The sequence below is a fragment of the Salmo trutta genome, chromosome 14 (genome assembly GCF_901001165.1).
Source record: "Salmo trutta chromosome 14, fSalTru1.1, whole genome shotgun sequence".
Taxonomy (NCBI): domain Eukaryota; kingdom Metazoa; phylum Chordata; class Actinopteri; order Salmoniformes; family Salmonidae; genus Salmo; species Salmo trutta.
In genome coordinates, this window is record NC_042970.1 from 31,266,800 (window position 1) to 31,283,022 (window position 16,223).

General features: G+C 43.0%; 1 protein-coding gene across 1 annotated transcript; it reads left to right on the forward strand.

The window, feature by feature from the left end:
• Positions 1 to 8,506: 8,506 nt before the first annotated feature.
• LOC115207802 (G-protein coupled receptor 61) lies at positions 8,507 to 14,792 on the forward strand. The gene is made up of 2 exons (XM_029775287.1): positions 8,507 to 8,867; positions 11,007 to 14,792. Exon 2 carries the CDS (start codon positions 11,206 to 11,208, stop codon positions 12,592 to 12,594), a length of 1,389 nt encoding a protein of 462 aa, XP_029631147.1. The 5' UTR covers positions 8,507 to 8,867; positions 11,007 to 11,205; the 3' UTR covers positions 12,595 to 14,792.
• Positions 14,793 to 16,223: the final 1,431 nt, after the last annotated feature.

A 16,223-nucleotide genomic window follows, 5' to 3' on the forward strand; every position in this document is an offset into this window, starting at 1 on the left:
TTGGTATCGCTGTTGAGGTCAGAGATCAATCCATTTGTGGGTGGAGGTTCACTAATTAGCGGGAGAGTGGGGACTACCCCATCTGAAAGCTTGCACATTATTAGAACATTTGAAAGGAAAGTTTGGTTTTGGAATACTTAGGAATCTGCAAAGACGATTTGAATCTATTTATAAACATTAATGAACCCTCAGTACTGTACCAGTAATGTGGGAGTTGGACGTGAATGAATTTGCCAAAGCAAATTGAATTAATCAATGATGATGATTAATCATAACTGGATAGGCTATCTGGGAATTAAACTTTACTTAACCTGGGAAGTTGGTTCATCTACTTTACTATTGGAAAGTTTAAAATGTCTCATTTAATTGGAAGAACCTAGAAAGGTATGTTCGACAATTTAAATTATTAAATTGAATGAGACAATGATATCCAAGCAATTGGGATTGTTTGGATTATCATAAAAGTAACCAGTAGTTTAAATGTTAGGGTACATTCACCACTTCTCCCTAAGGCCGAAGCCACATGGGATTCCCGCTGGAGGCAGGACTTCCGTCAGTACTGGGGTTTACTGAATGTGCTTTGCAAAAGCAGTTTTTACTGATTGATATACACTGCTCAAAAAAATAAAGGGAACACTAAAATAACACATCCTAGATCTGAATGAATTAAATAATCTTATTAAATACTTTTTTCTTTACATAGTTGAATGTGCTGACAACAAAATCACACAAAAATAATCAATGGAAATCCAATTTATCAACCCATGGAGGTCTGGATTTGGAGTCACACTCAAAATTAAAGTGGAAAACCACACTACAGGCTGATCCAACTTTGATGTAATGTCCTTAAAACAAGTCAAAATGAGGCTCAGTAGTGTGTGTGGCCTCCACATGCCTGTATGACCTCCCTGCAACGCCTGGGCATGCTCCTGATGAGGTGGCGGATGGTCTCCTGAGGGATCTCCTCCCAGACCTGGACTAAAGCATCCGCCAACTCCTGGACAGTCTGTGGTGCAACGTGGCGTTGGTGGATGGAGCGAGACATGATGTCCCAGATGTGCTCAATTGGATTCAGGTCTGGGGAATGGGCGGGCCAGTCCATAGCATCAATGCCTTCCTCTTGCAGGAACTGCTGACACACTCCAGCCACATGAGGTCTAGCATTGTCTTGCATTAGGAGGAACCCAGGGCCAACCGCACCAGCATATGGTCTCACAAGGGGTCTGAGGATCTCATCTCGGTACCTAATGGCAGTCAGGCTACCTCTGGCGAGCACATGTGCGGCCCCCCAAAGAAATGCCACCCCACACCATGACTGACCCACCGCCAAACCGGTCATGCTGGAGGATGTTGCAGGCAGCAGAACGTTCTCCACGGCGTCTCCAGACTGTCACGTCTGTCACATGTGCTCAGTGTGAACCTGCTTTCATCTGTGAAGAGCACAGGGCACCAGTGGCGAATTTGCCAATCTTGGTGTTCTCTGGCAAATGCCAAACGTCCTGCACGGTGTTGGGCTGTAAGCACAACCCCCACCTGTGGACGTCGGGCCCTCATACCACCCTCATGGAGTCTGTTTCTGACCGTTTGAGCAGACACATGCACATTTGTGGCCTGCTGGAGGTCATTTTGCAGGGCTCTGGCAGTGCTCCTCCTGCTCCTCCTTGCACAAAGGCGGAGGTAGCGGTCCTGCTGCTGGGTTGTTGCCCTCCTACGGCCTCCTCCACGTCTCCTGATGTACTGGCCTGTCTCCTGGTAGCGCCTCCATGCTCTGGACACTACGCTGACAGACACAGCAAACCTTCTTGCCACAGCTCGCATTGATGTGCCATCCTGGATGAGCTGCACTACCTGAGCCACTTGTGTGGGTTGTAGACGCCGTCTCATGCTACCACTAGAGTGAAAGCACCGCCCGCATTCAAAAGTGACCAAAACATCAGCCAGGAAGCATAGGAACTGAGAAGTGGTCTGTGGTAGCCACCTGCAGAACCACTCCTTTATTGGGGGTGTCTTGCTAATTGCCTATAATTTCCACCTGTTGTCTATTCCATTTGCGCAACAGCATGTGAAATTTATTGTCAATCAGTGTTGCTTCCTAAGTGGACAGTTTGATTTCACAGAAGTGTGATTGACTTGGAGTTACATTGTGTTGTTTAAGTGTTCCCTTTTATTTCTTTGAGCAGTATATTTTAATGATAAATCATACCTGTATAGGCTGTTTGGGAATTAAACTTTAAATTAACCTGAACCTTGTTGATCTAGGTTAATGTGAAAAGTTTAAATTGTCACATTGTAGAAAACCAATCAACTTGGATATTATTTAAAAGATCCACTTGAAAGGTAAATCTGGCAATTTCACTTGTTAGTTCAATTGTATGAGACATCGATATCCAATCAATTGATTGGCTGGATATCCTAAGTAAACCTTGTTGAACGTGATCCACGTTTGGGTGTCACCTAATTTTTTTTTTCAAGAAATGTACTGGCGATTCTTCACCACCAGGGGGTCACTGATAGCAGAAAGCTGAAATCCAATGGAAATACAAAGGGCAGGACTTCCGTCGCGCAAGGCGGAAGAATTTCAACGTGACACAGGAAAACGAAAAATGCTGTTTTCCCATTGTTAGCTGTAGCATCTAGTACTAAGCTAATCCTACTTTGTACAGAAATCTCCCTTCCAAGTACAAAATAGGGTCCCTTCACCATGGAAAGGGGGGATTGCTAGTGACGTCTCACATTAACCCATTTGGCATATTTGCTAGCATTATGTTGACCGGAGTGACACGGTACAGAAATACAGATACTCCTGTGGCCTACCGACACTGGCTTAGCGCGGTTGGCGCACAGAACTTTGGCTCGGTCACCGAAGAGATCTCTTTAATTTATAACATTACTGGCTCTGTGATCTTGCTCTAGAAATGTATATTGACCGACAGAAATAGTACCGTTTGGCCTAACGGACTAAATCTGGAATTTACAACTCATTGCTCTGACGCTAACGACACATGACCGGAAGCGCTTCCAAATAGCTTGTTCAAATGGAAACACACAACCAATATCTATATACAATACAGTCTGTTTGTACAATTCTTTTTGCACAATTGAGATATATATATATATATATATAAACTCAAAAGCAAAGTCTAATTCTATCTTAGATTCCTCGCATGGGGCGTCATAATATGTCGTGTCTTTGGCATCATTAAAGTGAAGACTGTTATTTTATCAAATCAATTCTCTGTAATTATTATTACATTATTAAACTAATCACGTAAATGTAATCAACTAGAAAGTCGGGGAACCAAGGAAAATCTTCAGATTACAAAGTCATAATTTTCCTAATATAACTCTTCAGATATTTTAATATCTGATCAATTAGTCTTCTAATGAATAAATTGTTCTTTACCTAAGGTTAGTCTCATTCCAAACGTGGCAAATTGTTGGTTATCTGCACGAACCCAGCCTTTACTATGAATCATCCACACACCAATTGTCTTAATAATTTATTAACTAACTAACTAAATAATCCCAGAAATGCATGAACAAACAACAGTAGATATGGTTACAAGGAACTCATATGGGAGGTTCCCTAGTGGGCTAAGCCGATATGACGGCTTGGTGAACAAAGGGAAGTGGATGTGGACTGAGAAGGGCGGAAAGACAAAAGGAGTCACTACACAGTTGATAATTATATTAATTGAAATGCTAATTCTTTGCACATGAACGCTCACTCATTCGGGAATAATTGCAATCAATATATATTTACGCCCAGTGTGTTGTCGTGATCTTTTTTGGAATCGTCAGTCCTTCTGTTGGAGAGTCAGTTCATCATAGTCTCTCTCTCTGCTTCCCTGAAGATCAAAGTCTTTCGTGGTTAGAATGAATACTTCAGAGTACCATTCCGAAATGTTCTCATAAAATAGATGTTTCGGCAGTTGACAGTCTTCGTATCCTAGGTTGACATCATTTCTAGCTGCAGACTAGTGATTAGTATCTAAGATTTGCTCTTATTCTGTAGGGATCGATAGTCTCAGAGTTTAACCATTTCCAGCCTTGTAGCCAATGCTCCATGTGGTATGGTTAGGAATTCAACAACCATTACAAACTTAGCTTATACTGAGGTTTTTGTGGTGCAAACTCAACCTGTGCCCCCTCAGTGTCCATCGAGGTATGCGTTGTCTGAAGAGGATTTCCTCAGGAGGGGCTTTTATTCGTAAAGGCGTATGATGCCAGATCATGTCTGTGCTCACGGGGGTGGGCCCATGACTTAGTTAAACTTTAAAAGGAATACAATTCTCTTTCATTAAGGGTTTAACATGACCTTACATCATTTCACAAACAGTTTCATCTTTACTCATTCATTTTATACAAGAATTAGATGCAAAGCCCATAATTGAGAAATGTACATATTCAGAGATATAGTTGTGTGTGTTTCCTGTTCTCTCTGAGGTCACCAAATGAAACACACTCGTCATACCCGTCCCTTAAGTGTCCACGGACCATTCCCACCTCCTCACAAGTGGACCTTTTGTATCAAATTACTATTTTGGGGATTTAGGAGTTTGCCATGTGAAATCCTTTGTTCTCTCTAAGTGTCTCTCTTTCTGCATGGCCAGTCTCCTCCAGGAATTTCCGACTTGAGATAACAGAACCTGGGTGTAGGAGAGAGAGAGGGGGATGCCACGATCTATACCCAGAAAGGGCCACGTCATGACAGCACACTTAACCAGCATGGCTTCCACAGCATTCTGCAGCGATACGCCATCCCATCTGGTTTGCGCTTAGTGGGACTATCATTTGTTTTTCAACAAGACAATGATCCAACACACCTCCAGGCTGTGTAAGGGCTATTTGACCAAGAAGGAGAGTGATGGAGTGCTGCATCAGAAGACCTGGCCTCCACAATAACCTGAACTCAACCCAATTGAGATGGTTTGGGATGAGTTGGACCGCAGAGTGAAGGAAAAGCAGCCAACAAGTGCTCAGCATATGTGGGAACTCCTTCAAGATTCTTGGAAAAGCATTCCAAGTGAAGCTGGTTGAGAGAATGCCATGAGTGTGCAAAGCTGTCATCAAGGCAAAGGGTGGCTACTTTGAAGAACCTAAAATATACTATATTTAGATTTGTTTAACACTTTTCTGGTTACTACATGACTCCACGTGTTATTTCATAGTTTTGATGTCTTCACTATTATTCTACAATGTAGAAAATAGTAAAAATAAAGAAAAACCCTTGAATGAGTAGGTGTGTCCAAACTTTTGACTGGTACTGTATATATACACACTACCGTTCAAAGGTTTGGGGACACTTAGAAATGTCCTTGTTTTTGAAAGAAAAGCAAATGTTTTGTCCATTAAAATAACATCAAATTGATCAGAAATACAGTGTAGACATTGTTAATGTTGTAAATTACTATTGTAGCTGGAAACGACAGATTTTTAATGGAATATCTACATAGGCGTACAGAGGCCCATTATCAGCAACCATCACGCCTGTGTTCCAATGGCAAGTTGTGTTAACCTTTTAAAATGATTAACTTGGATTAGCTAATTGAGCATTAGAAAATCCTTTTACAATTATGTTAGCACAGCTGACAACTGTTCTGATTAAAGAAGAAATAAACTGGCCTTCGTTAGACTAGTTGAGCATCTGGAGCATCAGCATTTGTGGGTTCGATTACAGGCTCAAAATGGCCAGAAACAAAGAACTTTATTCTGAAACTCATCAGTCTATTCTTGTTCTGAGAAATGAAGGCTATTCCATGCGAGAAATTGCCAAGAAACTGAAGATCTCGTACATCGCTGTGTACTCCCTTCACAGAACAGTGCAAACAGGCTCTAACCAGAATAGAAAGAGGAGTCAGAGGCCCCGGTGCACAACTGAGCAAGAAGACAAGTACATTAGATTGTCTAGTTTGAGAATAGACGCCTCACATGTCCTCAACTGGCAGCTGCATTAAATAGTACCCGCAAAACACTAGTCTCAACATCAACAGTGAAGAGGTGACCCCGGGATGCTGGGCTGTTATTTGAAATGGAACATTTTTTTTGCGCTTTTCTTTCAAAAACAAGGATATTCCTAAGTGACCCCAAACTTTTGAACAGTAGTATGTGTGTGTATATATATATATATGTATATGCTTGCGTGAACAAGAAGCTGGTTCATGTTTTTTGCATGCATGAGTAGCCCTGTGTGTTACACTCATGTTTGAATGTGTTTTTTTGTTTGTGCAAGTAATTGTATTTTGGTATAAGTAATTGCAAGATTGTATTTATGAACGCAGTTGATATTTGTGTGTGCGTATTTATGGCTGGTTATTATTGTCTGTGGGGGCTGTGGGGTTAGCACGCTGGCCTTTGCTATTTCTGACTGGGAATGTGGAGTCTATTTTCAAGGTTGTCATGGAAACCATTGTATTTGCAGTGGCAGTGATTGGTGCTGCCAGGCGAGCAAGAATCTGCTATTTCTGTCATGAGTCAACACCTGACACACACACACACACACACACACACATGCACAAATGTGCACACACATGTACAAAGGCACATGTGCATGTACACGAATGCACACACGCACAGACACACACAATCACACACACTTTATCTTCTTCACACACCATTCTAGCACAGCCTTATTTTTTAAATCTCTCTCCATCTTCTCTTCCAACAGTACTAGAAATGGCCATAAACACTGTGTCACTACTGTGAAACCGTATCTCTGCAGCATAGTGCTGATGGTGTGGTGAGAGGACACAGTGTCTGTGTCTGTGCTCTGGTCCAGCCTGGCTTGTTTTGTGTTTAGAGTGATGACATGATGAAAGTCGTTCAACAGGAAGAGAGACGGGTGCAACCATCATCAGATGATTAGATCACATAATTATGTTAGCATCGGGTTATTGTGACAATGCAGAACATTATGATGCATTTCCATTCTGTTGTCATCAGAGGATACAATGCTGAGCATTATCTGGCCTTTCAAGTATTCCCATATGAAATGTAAAAGTAATATCAATGTATTTCATTATGATCCGACCTTTGCTAGCAATAGACTGGTGTCATCAGTGCCATGATTGAACCAGCCAGAGTACAAATTCAAATTTAGGGGAGTTGAAAACTGGGGTGCAAATTACATAAATGCTAATGTGCATGAATGACCATCTGCATCCTTTAAACGCAAATTAAAAGCACTTAGAACCCAGCAGCAGCTGTAGACTCATTGCATTGAGAAATATTGCCTGGCAGGGTCTCCATTTCATTGTCTCCCATAGACAGTGGAGTGGAGATGATCTGGCAGTGCAATGAGAGGGAGTGTTTATGAAAACGTCCATCAGCCACTGTCTTCCTCATTTCAGCGAAGATCACCGTGGCAACTTGAGATTAATGCTGCTGTGTTATTCCAGTATGATGGTCTGGATGGAATGGGTGCTGATATCTTAACTGAGGACCTGAGCTAATTAATGCCTCTTTGTCTCAGTTGAAACCATCATGTGAGAGGAATCAGAGATTTTTATTGCTAGATGCAGTACAACATTTAACTTATTTATTTCCTTTCTGCCTTCTGACTTGTTAATTGATTGGTTTAACAAATAAATGTATATGTTCTTGTGTGCTGGTCTCCTGTTAACCTCACTCTCTCCATTAGGAAAGTTATTTGGGATGGCTCATCTCTACTTCCATTAGCTTGTAAGAAAGCGTAGATTTGCTCCAATGTAAAGAAATGCTGGATGAAAGACAAGGCGACGACAACTGTAATTTGAGAATTTAACAGACAGAAACCTGTGCACAAGTGAGAGTGGTGTCATACTCAGAAGACTTTGCAACAATCTGCCCCTCCAAGGCCAGGAAGCTTGTTAAATATCATCCTATCACTGTTCATTCTCCAAGTCCCTGGGCACTGGTCAAAACATTAATCAAGGTTGTTGTCGAGACTACTTGGGTCAGTGTGAATCGTATTTATTAGCCATATCTACCGTTTGAAACCACCAGTGGCCAAATGTACAGACTTGGGGGGGGGGGGGGGGGGGTCATTGAACTTGGGGGGAGTACCAGGTTCCACTTTATGGTGATCTTCACACTGATTCCTTTTCCCTCTGTAATTATTGAAACATTTCTTCACAAGACAGGTTTAGTAAATGTTTATGGGGCATGTGGGTATGTGCCATAGAGGTGCGTTTGAATGGGATTGATAAACCATGAGAAAGGTGACACAACAAAAGGTCACCTGGAGGTCAAGAGGTCAAAGACTCTGGGCTAAGTTCTTTGTGTAATGGAGCGTTTATGAAAAAAACATATTTTTCTTTTGTCCCGAGAAACAAAACAAAAACCCAACATCTAAATAAGCCATGCTGTTTTTCTCTATTTAACTCCATTAATTTAACATTTAACCCTCTGTATGCAAAATAAAAATGATAGCCAAACTTCAGGGGCACTAAGACCCAGCAGAGAGGTGGCTCTGGTCCTATGCCTCTGCCTCCCTCTCCATCTCTGCAGTCACTGTGTGTGTGTGCAATAGAGAGGGAGAGAGTGAGTTTATATGTGTGAGTGTGCGGTTTACATTAGCAAGTGGAGGGAGACAACATTTGCTCCTTTTCTTTTTTCTCTCTCTCTCATCCCCTTAAATCTATCACTGTCAACCCAGCTACTCTCATCCGGAAAATAACCGAAAGACGAGGCAAAGGCAGAGGAGGAGAAGAGGAGCAGGCTGATAAAGAAGGGGAGTGCCATAGCAGCAGTCAGCACCATACACAACGCATGCGGCTGACTGATGTCTATCCTGCATCCCAGCACTGGGAGCTAACCAACCAGCTTTATATCCTTAAAGAGCAGGACAGACAGCAGGCTACATCATCACAAAACCTGCCCTGATCCAGGTACACTGTGGGTTTCTGTCTCTCTCTGTGTCTCTGTCTCCATCCCTCTCTCTTTATTTGTAGTTCTATCTTCCTCCACTAATCCTCCATGAATGTAGAATATATTATGTGATCAAGTCTTGATACTGTAACATGGTGTTGTAATGTTGGGCATGGGTTGGTCCCTTTAGACTGGGAATGTAATAGATGTGTTGTCCCAATATGCTCTGTATGCACTTGCAGAGTACACAGCACTGGAAAAAGGTATCTTTAGAATGACACTCTATCCTATGTATTCCTGCCCTTTTTCTTCCTCCTCCTCCTCTTTATCCTCTTCCTTCCCATCCTCCTCATCCCCCACTCCAATACAATGATAATTGCTTTTCTTCCATACTCTGGGGCTCTCTTTTCTCAACAATATCACATACAGTTTAGGCCTATGTGCTGTAGGACTGGTCTTGATATGTGCTGTAGGACTGGTCTTGATATGTGCTGTAGGTCTGGTCTTGATATGTGCTGTAGGTCTGGTCTTGATATGTGCTGTAGGACTGGCCTTGATATGTGCTGTAGGTCTGGTCTTGATATGTGCTAGCAGACCTTTAGTACATATCAAGACCAGACCTACAGCACATATCAAGACCAGTCCTACAGCACATAGGCCTAAACTGTATGTGATATTGTTGAGAAAAGAGAGCCCCAGAGTATGGAAGAAAAGCAATTATCATTGTATTGGAGTGGGGGATGAGGAGGATGGGAAGGAAGAGGATAAAGAGGAGGAGGAAGAAGAAGGGAAAAGGGCAGGAATACATAGGACAGAGTGTCATTCTAAAGACACCTTTTTCCAGTGCTGTGTACTCTGCAAGTGCATACAGTGCATTATGGGACAGCTGAAAAACAGAGACATGAGATACTGTGTCAGGAAGCACGACTGTGCTAAATGGATACAATCAGAATTATTAGGCTACAACTCAACGTAACCACAGACTTAGAAGACAACCAGAATAACAAGAATATCAAATTCATAAATCAAATCAAAGTGTATTGGTCGGTTTTAGTAGCAGGTTTCATAGCTGAGGGCTGTGGGTGTGGCTAAAGTTGACAGGTGTGCTTGAGTTGAGTCTGTCACTCAACAGTCAAAGTGGGGGGATTGCACAATGAGGGACTTCAATTAAGTGCACCGGGCTATGGCCCGTGACATGAATGGGCTAAAGCGGTGAGGGAGGAAAGCCCTTCTCAAATCGAACAGTAATCTGTGCTGCTCTGTTATGTTGTCAACAAGGTAGGCAGCACGCTGCATCATTCAGAAACATTTTCAATAAAATATATGTTCGAATTTTCGAACAAATTTTCATTGGGAAAGCAGATAAAGCTTTGTTATCAAAGCAATCATTCTGTGTAAACACAGAATCCTATTAATTACTCCACGTGCTTAACCTAGACCTACATCACTTTTGTTTTGAGCCAACTTCGCCGTCGGCCCACATGGGGCACCTGGCTCAAGCCCGGGAGGCAGCCCGGTTCCAAAATGAATGCAGTCAACGCTAACCCAGTTCAACCGGGGCAGGCCTGGGACATTAATCAGATCAAAATAGTGCACTTTTCTGACAATGGAAGACTCTAATGCACCATCATATATCGCTGTATAAATCGATTGGGACTCCCACTGGGAGGTTTATTTGGGGAAAATAGTGTTTATAAAACACTACAGGGACGTTGTGGCTTGACACTAAACAGGAGACATAAAGCCAGGGGTGTGGTTTACTCTCTTATTCAATCTCAAAATGTTGCATAGTGGTTCAATTTACACAATACACAGAGATTGTCTTCAACATGTTGAAAACACATTGCAAAATGTCCTCTCCTTTCATCAGGAATTAATTAGGAATTAGTCCCTTCAAACACTGGTTTTGGATTAATGTACTGCCTTTGGATTAGTTTTCCACAGATTTGAGTTGATAAGAATTTTACAAACTGTCACCCTAATGAATTAATCTTAAAATGATACTGGTTGCCAGAGAGCTCTGACAGAGTTTGTGTTAGGATTATCTTATAAAACCACATCCATCGGCAGAAAAACAGTTACATTGTTCTATTGTCCTGTGTCAGCCATTGTGAATTGTAGTAGCTAATGTCCTTCATCCTACTTCTCGCTGTTCCTAGGAGAAGGACTGCATTTCGGAGGTTAAGGGAGGTTGAGCATTCCCAGGATGACCCAGGCTCACAGGCCCCTTTTACAGAGCTGCTGCTATCTGACCTCCTCCCAGACTGGGCCTCTGGTTCCTGGCCCTGCTCCCTGGCTGTGAAGGATGGGTGATGGGCCTGTGATTGACACCCTCTGTCTACCTTGTCCCGCCATCCGATGGAGCCGTTGTGGAACTCCTCCCTCCCCTTCTCACAGCCCATGCCCAACACCTCAGCCTCTGAGTCACCTGAGAGCGGGGCTTTGTCCCAGTCACTAGCGCTGCTCGCCATGCTGCTCATGGACCTGCTGGCTGTGGTGGGCAATGGGGCCGTAATGGCTGTCATCGCCAAGGCCCCACAGCTCCGTAAGTTTGCCTTTGTCTTCCACCTGTGCCTGGTGGACCTGCTGGCGGCCCTGGTGCTGATGCCCCTGGGCATGCTCTCAGGCAGGGCCTTCTTTGGCGAAGCCCTGTGCCGGAGCTACCTCTTCCTCAGTGTGTGCCTGGTCACCGCCGCCATCCTCTCCATCTCAGCCATCAACGTGGAGCGCTACTACTACATCATCCACCCCATGCGCTACGAGGTGAAGATGACCCTGGGCCTGGTTGCCTCAGTCCTGGTGGGGATATGGGTCAAAGCCCTGGCCATGTCCGCCCTGCCGCTGCTGGCCTGGGCCTTACAGGGCGGGAGGACTCCTTTTCTGGAGGGTGTTGGAGTTGGGGGAGGGGGTGAGGGTGTCCCCTCGCCACCAGCTCAGAGTCACAGGCGCTGCTCCTTGCACTGGACGGGGGGTGGGTCGAACCGCATGGCCTTCATGGTCCTTTTCACGTTGGTGTACTTTCTGTGCCCGCTGCTGGTCATCCTGGTGGTGTACTGCAGCATGTTCAAGGTGGCGCGGGTTGCAGCAATGCATCATGGGCCTCTGCCCACCTGGATGGACACACCCCGCCGCCGGCGCTCCGAGTCGCTCAGCAGCCGCTCCACCATGGTGACCAGCTCAGGAACGGGCACGGGGACAGGGGTGGGGCGCGACACCCCTCACCGCACATTCGGAGGGGGCAAGGCGGCTGCAGTTTTAGCAGCAGTGGGAGGACAGTTCCTGTGCTGCTGGTTGCCCTACTTCTCCTTCCATCTGTACTCAGCTCTGGCATCTAGCCCTCCAGCCACGCTGGCCCCCCTGGAGGAGGTGGTCACTTGGATCGGCTACTTCTGCTTCACCTCCAACCCTTTCTTCTACGGTTGTCTGAACCGGCAGATCCGCGAGGAGCTGGGCAAGCATGTGCCTTGCCTGTTCCGCCGGGCGACAGAAGAGGAGGACCGACTGCCCAGCCGTGAGGGATCCATAGAGGAGAATTTCCTGCAGTTCCTCCAGGGCACTGGCTGCAACCTGGATCCCCAGGACTCCCACAGCACCTCCAGCCCCAAGGGAGAGGCCTGCCGGCCCCTGGCCCAGCCCCCTCAACCCATTCCCATCGACTTCCGCATCCCAGGACAGATTGCAGAGGAGACCTCAGAATTCCTTGAGCATCACCAGATTAAAAACAACCATATCCTATCAGACAGTTAGGTTTTGTATTTATTTGATGTAAAAACCAACACAAAAAGTTACTAGGATAACAATTACCACAGTAACATAACCACACTCTGGTTTACGTCACAGAGTATTACTATACAATGTTTTGATCTTTTCTTTTTGATTATATTATTCTAAAAACTCAAAAGTTGTGCAATGGGAAATTGACTGAGATTTTTGTGGAGTCTGTATTGTCCTGAATCACTTTTTGCAGCTTCACTTTCCATTCTGTAAATGCTGTAATGCTATGGAATTGATCTGATTTGAGTAATGTTCCCATTGGAATCATTTGCTGGGAAAGGGTCGTGGCATTTTTGGGAGAAAGACAAAATGGCACAACTGTAGCTGCAGAGAACAGGCTAATATTGCCAGTGATGCCGATATTGGTGTTGTTTGTTAGAATGACATTTAAAGATGTAATTCTTTAAATTCTTTACATCCTTTTTTTTTCACAACGCATTGATAGGGCCAGTATGTTATTAATACAGATATCTCAGTAAAACTTTATTTTTAAAGTCCATTTGTAGCTCTACAGACTATATACAGACTATCAGTAACATTTAAAGTAGCTATCTACTAACCCTAACTCTTATCCTAACCCTAAACTTAAACCTTAGCCTAACCTTAACCCTTATTCTACACCTAACCCTGACCGTATCCTTAGCAAGCAGTTGCTTATCAACAGATTGTTTGTTGATAGTATGACCAGACTATCCAAATAAAGTGTGACCATTATCTTTTATGAGAATTCCCTTTTGGATTTCATACCAAACAAGCCCTTGAGCAAAGAGGCTATAGATGACTTTCCTTCTATTAGCATACCTTAAACCATATCAGGTCCTATGACTTTCAGAAGACATCCACAAATAATGTATCTAATATTTAATACTAGGTAGATCAATTACTTTCTGAGGAACCGATTTATGACTGAGCTTATTTATGTAAGCTGCAGAACAAAGACACCAATGTTGGAGTGCAGGAAAGATGTTAAAAAAGATGACGTTTTCCTGATCCCTTTACTTCTGTAAAATATCATGACACGGATGTATAGTAGACAGTGAGTGAGTGGTCACTATGTCTCTACGATAAAGATAAGTTGTGCCTTTTAGAGATGATGACAGAGCTACTGTACCGTAATTGTGCCCTGGTTCTGATGATGATGCAGGTAGGGTATGAAGTAAGAAATACCATGGATCAGCCACCTGTTGTTGATAGGTAAACCTCTGGGCAGATACCCCCTCTCTCTGGTGCTTTTCCTTAACACATCTGTGTTTTCCCATAAGCAGACCAGGTTTGTTGTGACCACAGTTAGGATGTAGGCAATCTTTTCTTTACTCCTCCTAAACTACTTCTGGTCTGTCAGAAAAGTACATTTATCTATCATCTATCTACCGTTTAGATAGTACAGTACCCCTCAAATTGACATGGGAAGGTGTTCAGTACATTGGCAGATGTTCAGTTAAGGCAGGAGTATTTTTGTTAACTGATGCACTACGTTACATTTCTATACAATTCGATTTTGACAGTTGTTGTTCTACAAATGTAGCTGTGTTTTATGTTTGATTAAAAAAACTAATAGTGAGTTCAACTTAAGCATTTAATTATTGCAAATTATTGATTATTATTAGGTATTATTGATTACTGTATCTTTTGTGATTAATTAACAAAAGGCAATGGTGTATTCAAATGGTATACAGTAACTGTCTTTTCAGTGTGCGTTGATTAGCTGTGGAGCAACAGGTTGGAGAATATAATAAACCTAATTATATTTAACCGTCCTGCTCCTCAGGGTTCTCTACCTCAGATACAAGATTGATTTCATTTGAAGGTCAGCACACAATGTACCGATAGAAAAGATATCGTGTAAGTCATGCCACATATTTTTTACTCTATGCTCCCTGGGTTGCTTTCCTTCTGCAGCTGGACAAGGACAGGCTGACAAAAGCTGTCCTGATATGGCTTTGTCTGAGAGGCTTGATATGACGCCTGCTTTACGTCTGCTCTCTCTGGTGTCACATTGTGAGGGAATTTAGAGTCGTTTGAGTTGTCCAGAACAGTACTGGAGACTTTGAGGTATCACCAGCCCTGTGAAACCATAGATGGTTAACGCAAGAGTACAAAATTAAATATTTCCTTTCTGGCTTCTGACTCATTTATAGATTGTTTTAACCAATAAATGTATGCCATCTTTATATTTTGTACTTTATGTTTGAATGTGTGCAGGTCTACTGTTAACCTCATCTATATTTCCATTAGCTTGTTAGGAATCATAGATCTATGTGACGAAATGCTGGATGAAAGAAAAGATGAAGACGACTGTAATTTTAGAGTATTTAACAGACCTGTGCACAAGTGAGAGTGGTGTGATACTTAGAAGAGCTCGCAACAATCTGCCCCTCCAAGGCCAGGAAGCTTATTAAATACCATCCTATCTCTGTTCATTCTCCAAGTCCCTGGGCACTGGTCTAAACATTGATCAAGGTTGCTGTTGAGACTACTTGGCTCAGTGTGAATTGTATATTAGCCATCTCTGTCATTTGGGAGTCACCTGCAGTACCAGGATTTACTTTATGGTAACTCCTAACCTCAGAGAGGTCACTAAGGGGCTGAGTTCAGACTTAAAGGGGGCTCAGGAATGTAGTTCTTAACAAGCTGCTGGGTGGAGGGATACTTGGATCTCTCTGTTCCACCCACTCGCTCATCTTTTTCTATACTGTATATGGTTGGTGCCCCTCATTGCTTTGATATACCATTGAAAGAGGGGGAGATAAGCAGTTAAAATACTCTAACCTCGAGGCAACATTTCAACTTCAAAGCCAGTAATCTGACCTTCAGGTAAAAGAAAACAGAAAAACAGTCACAAAGGGCACGATGGATACGTTCACATTTCACTCATTATATTTTGACAGTGATGGATAGACAGTGTGGAGGACAGAGTTTACCAGCTTAGGACAAATAGATACTGTTTAAATAAACAGCAGTAACACAATTTACAGTGTAGGAAAGAATATATTATTCTTTAGTTGCAATTAACACAAGAGTGAACGCATCAAATAAAGAGTAGAGTGAACTTCAACAGATAAATCTGATTCAGTTGAAGAAGTGTAATACTATGCATGAGATGCCCTGTAGTTTTTTACCACTGTCTTGCTGCTGTGTGAACATACTACATTTATGTTGAAAGAGCTCACATCACACCTCATCCTCAGCAAAGGGCCTCAGTCAACCCACCCCCAGCTTCTCCAGGCTCTGCCATTCCCATGGCAACATATAACCACTGACATTTCTCAGTAGTGGGTGGTGGGAGGAGCTTCTTCTGTTGGAATCGTTCACAAGACCTGATATTTTCACAACCACCAATGGCTAGAGTTCTACATGAAAGCACATTCAGGTTTTGTTGGTTACAATTGTCATGAGTTGTTTGAACTGTATGCACAGTAGTAAGCATAATGGATGTTGGTAAAACAGTAAACAAGTCCAGCTACCCACATGAAAAAATGCTACAGTTTACTACAGAATTCTATAGTATACTGTAGTATACTATACTACTTACTATAGAATATTGTAGAACAGTTGAAGTCAGAAGTTTACATACACTTAGGTTGGAGTCATTAAAACTTGTT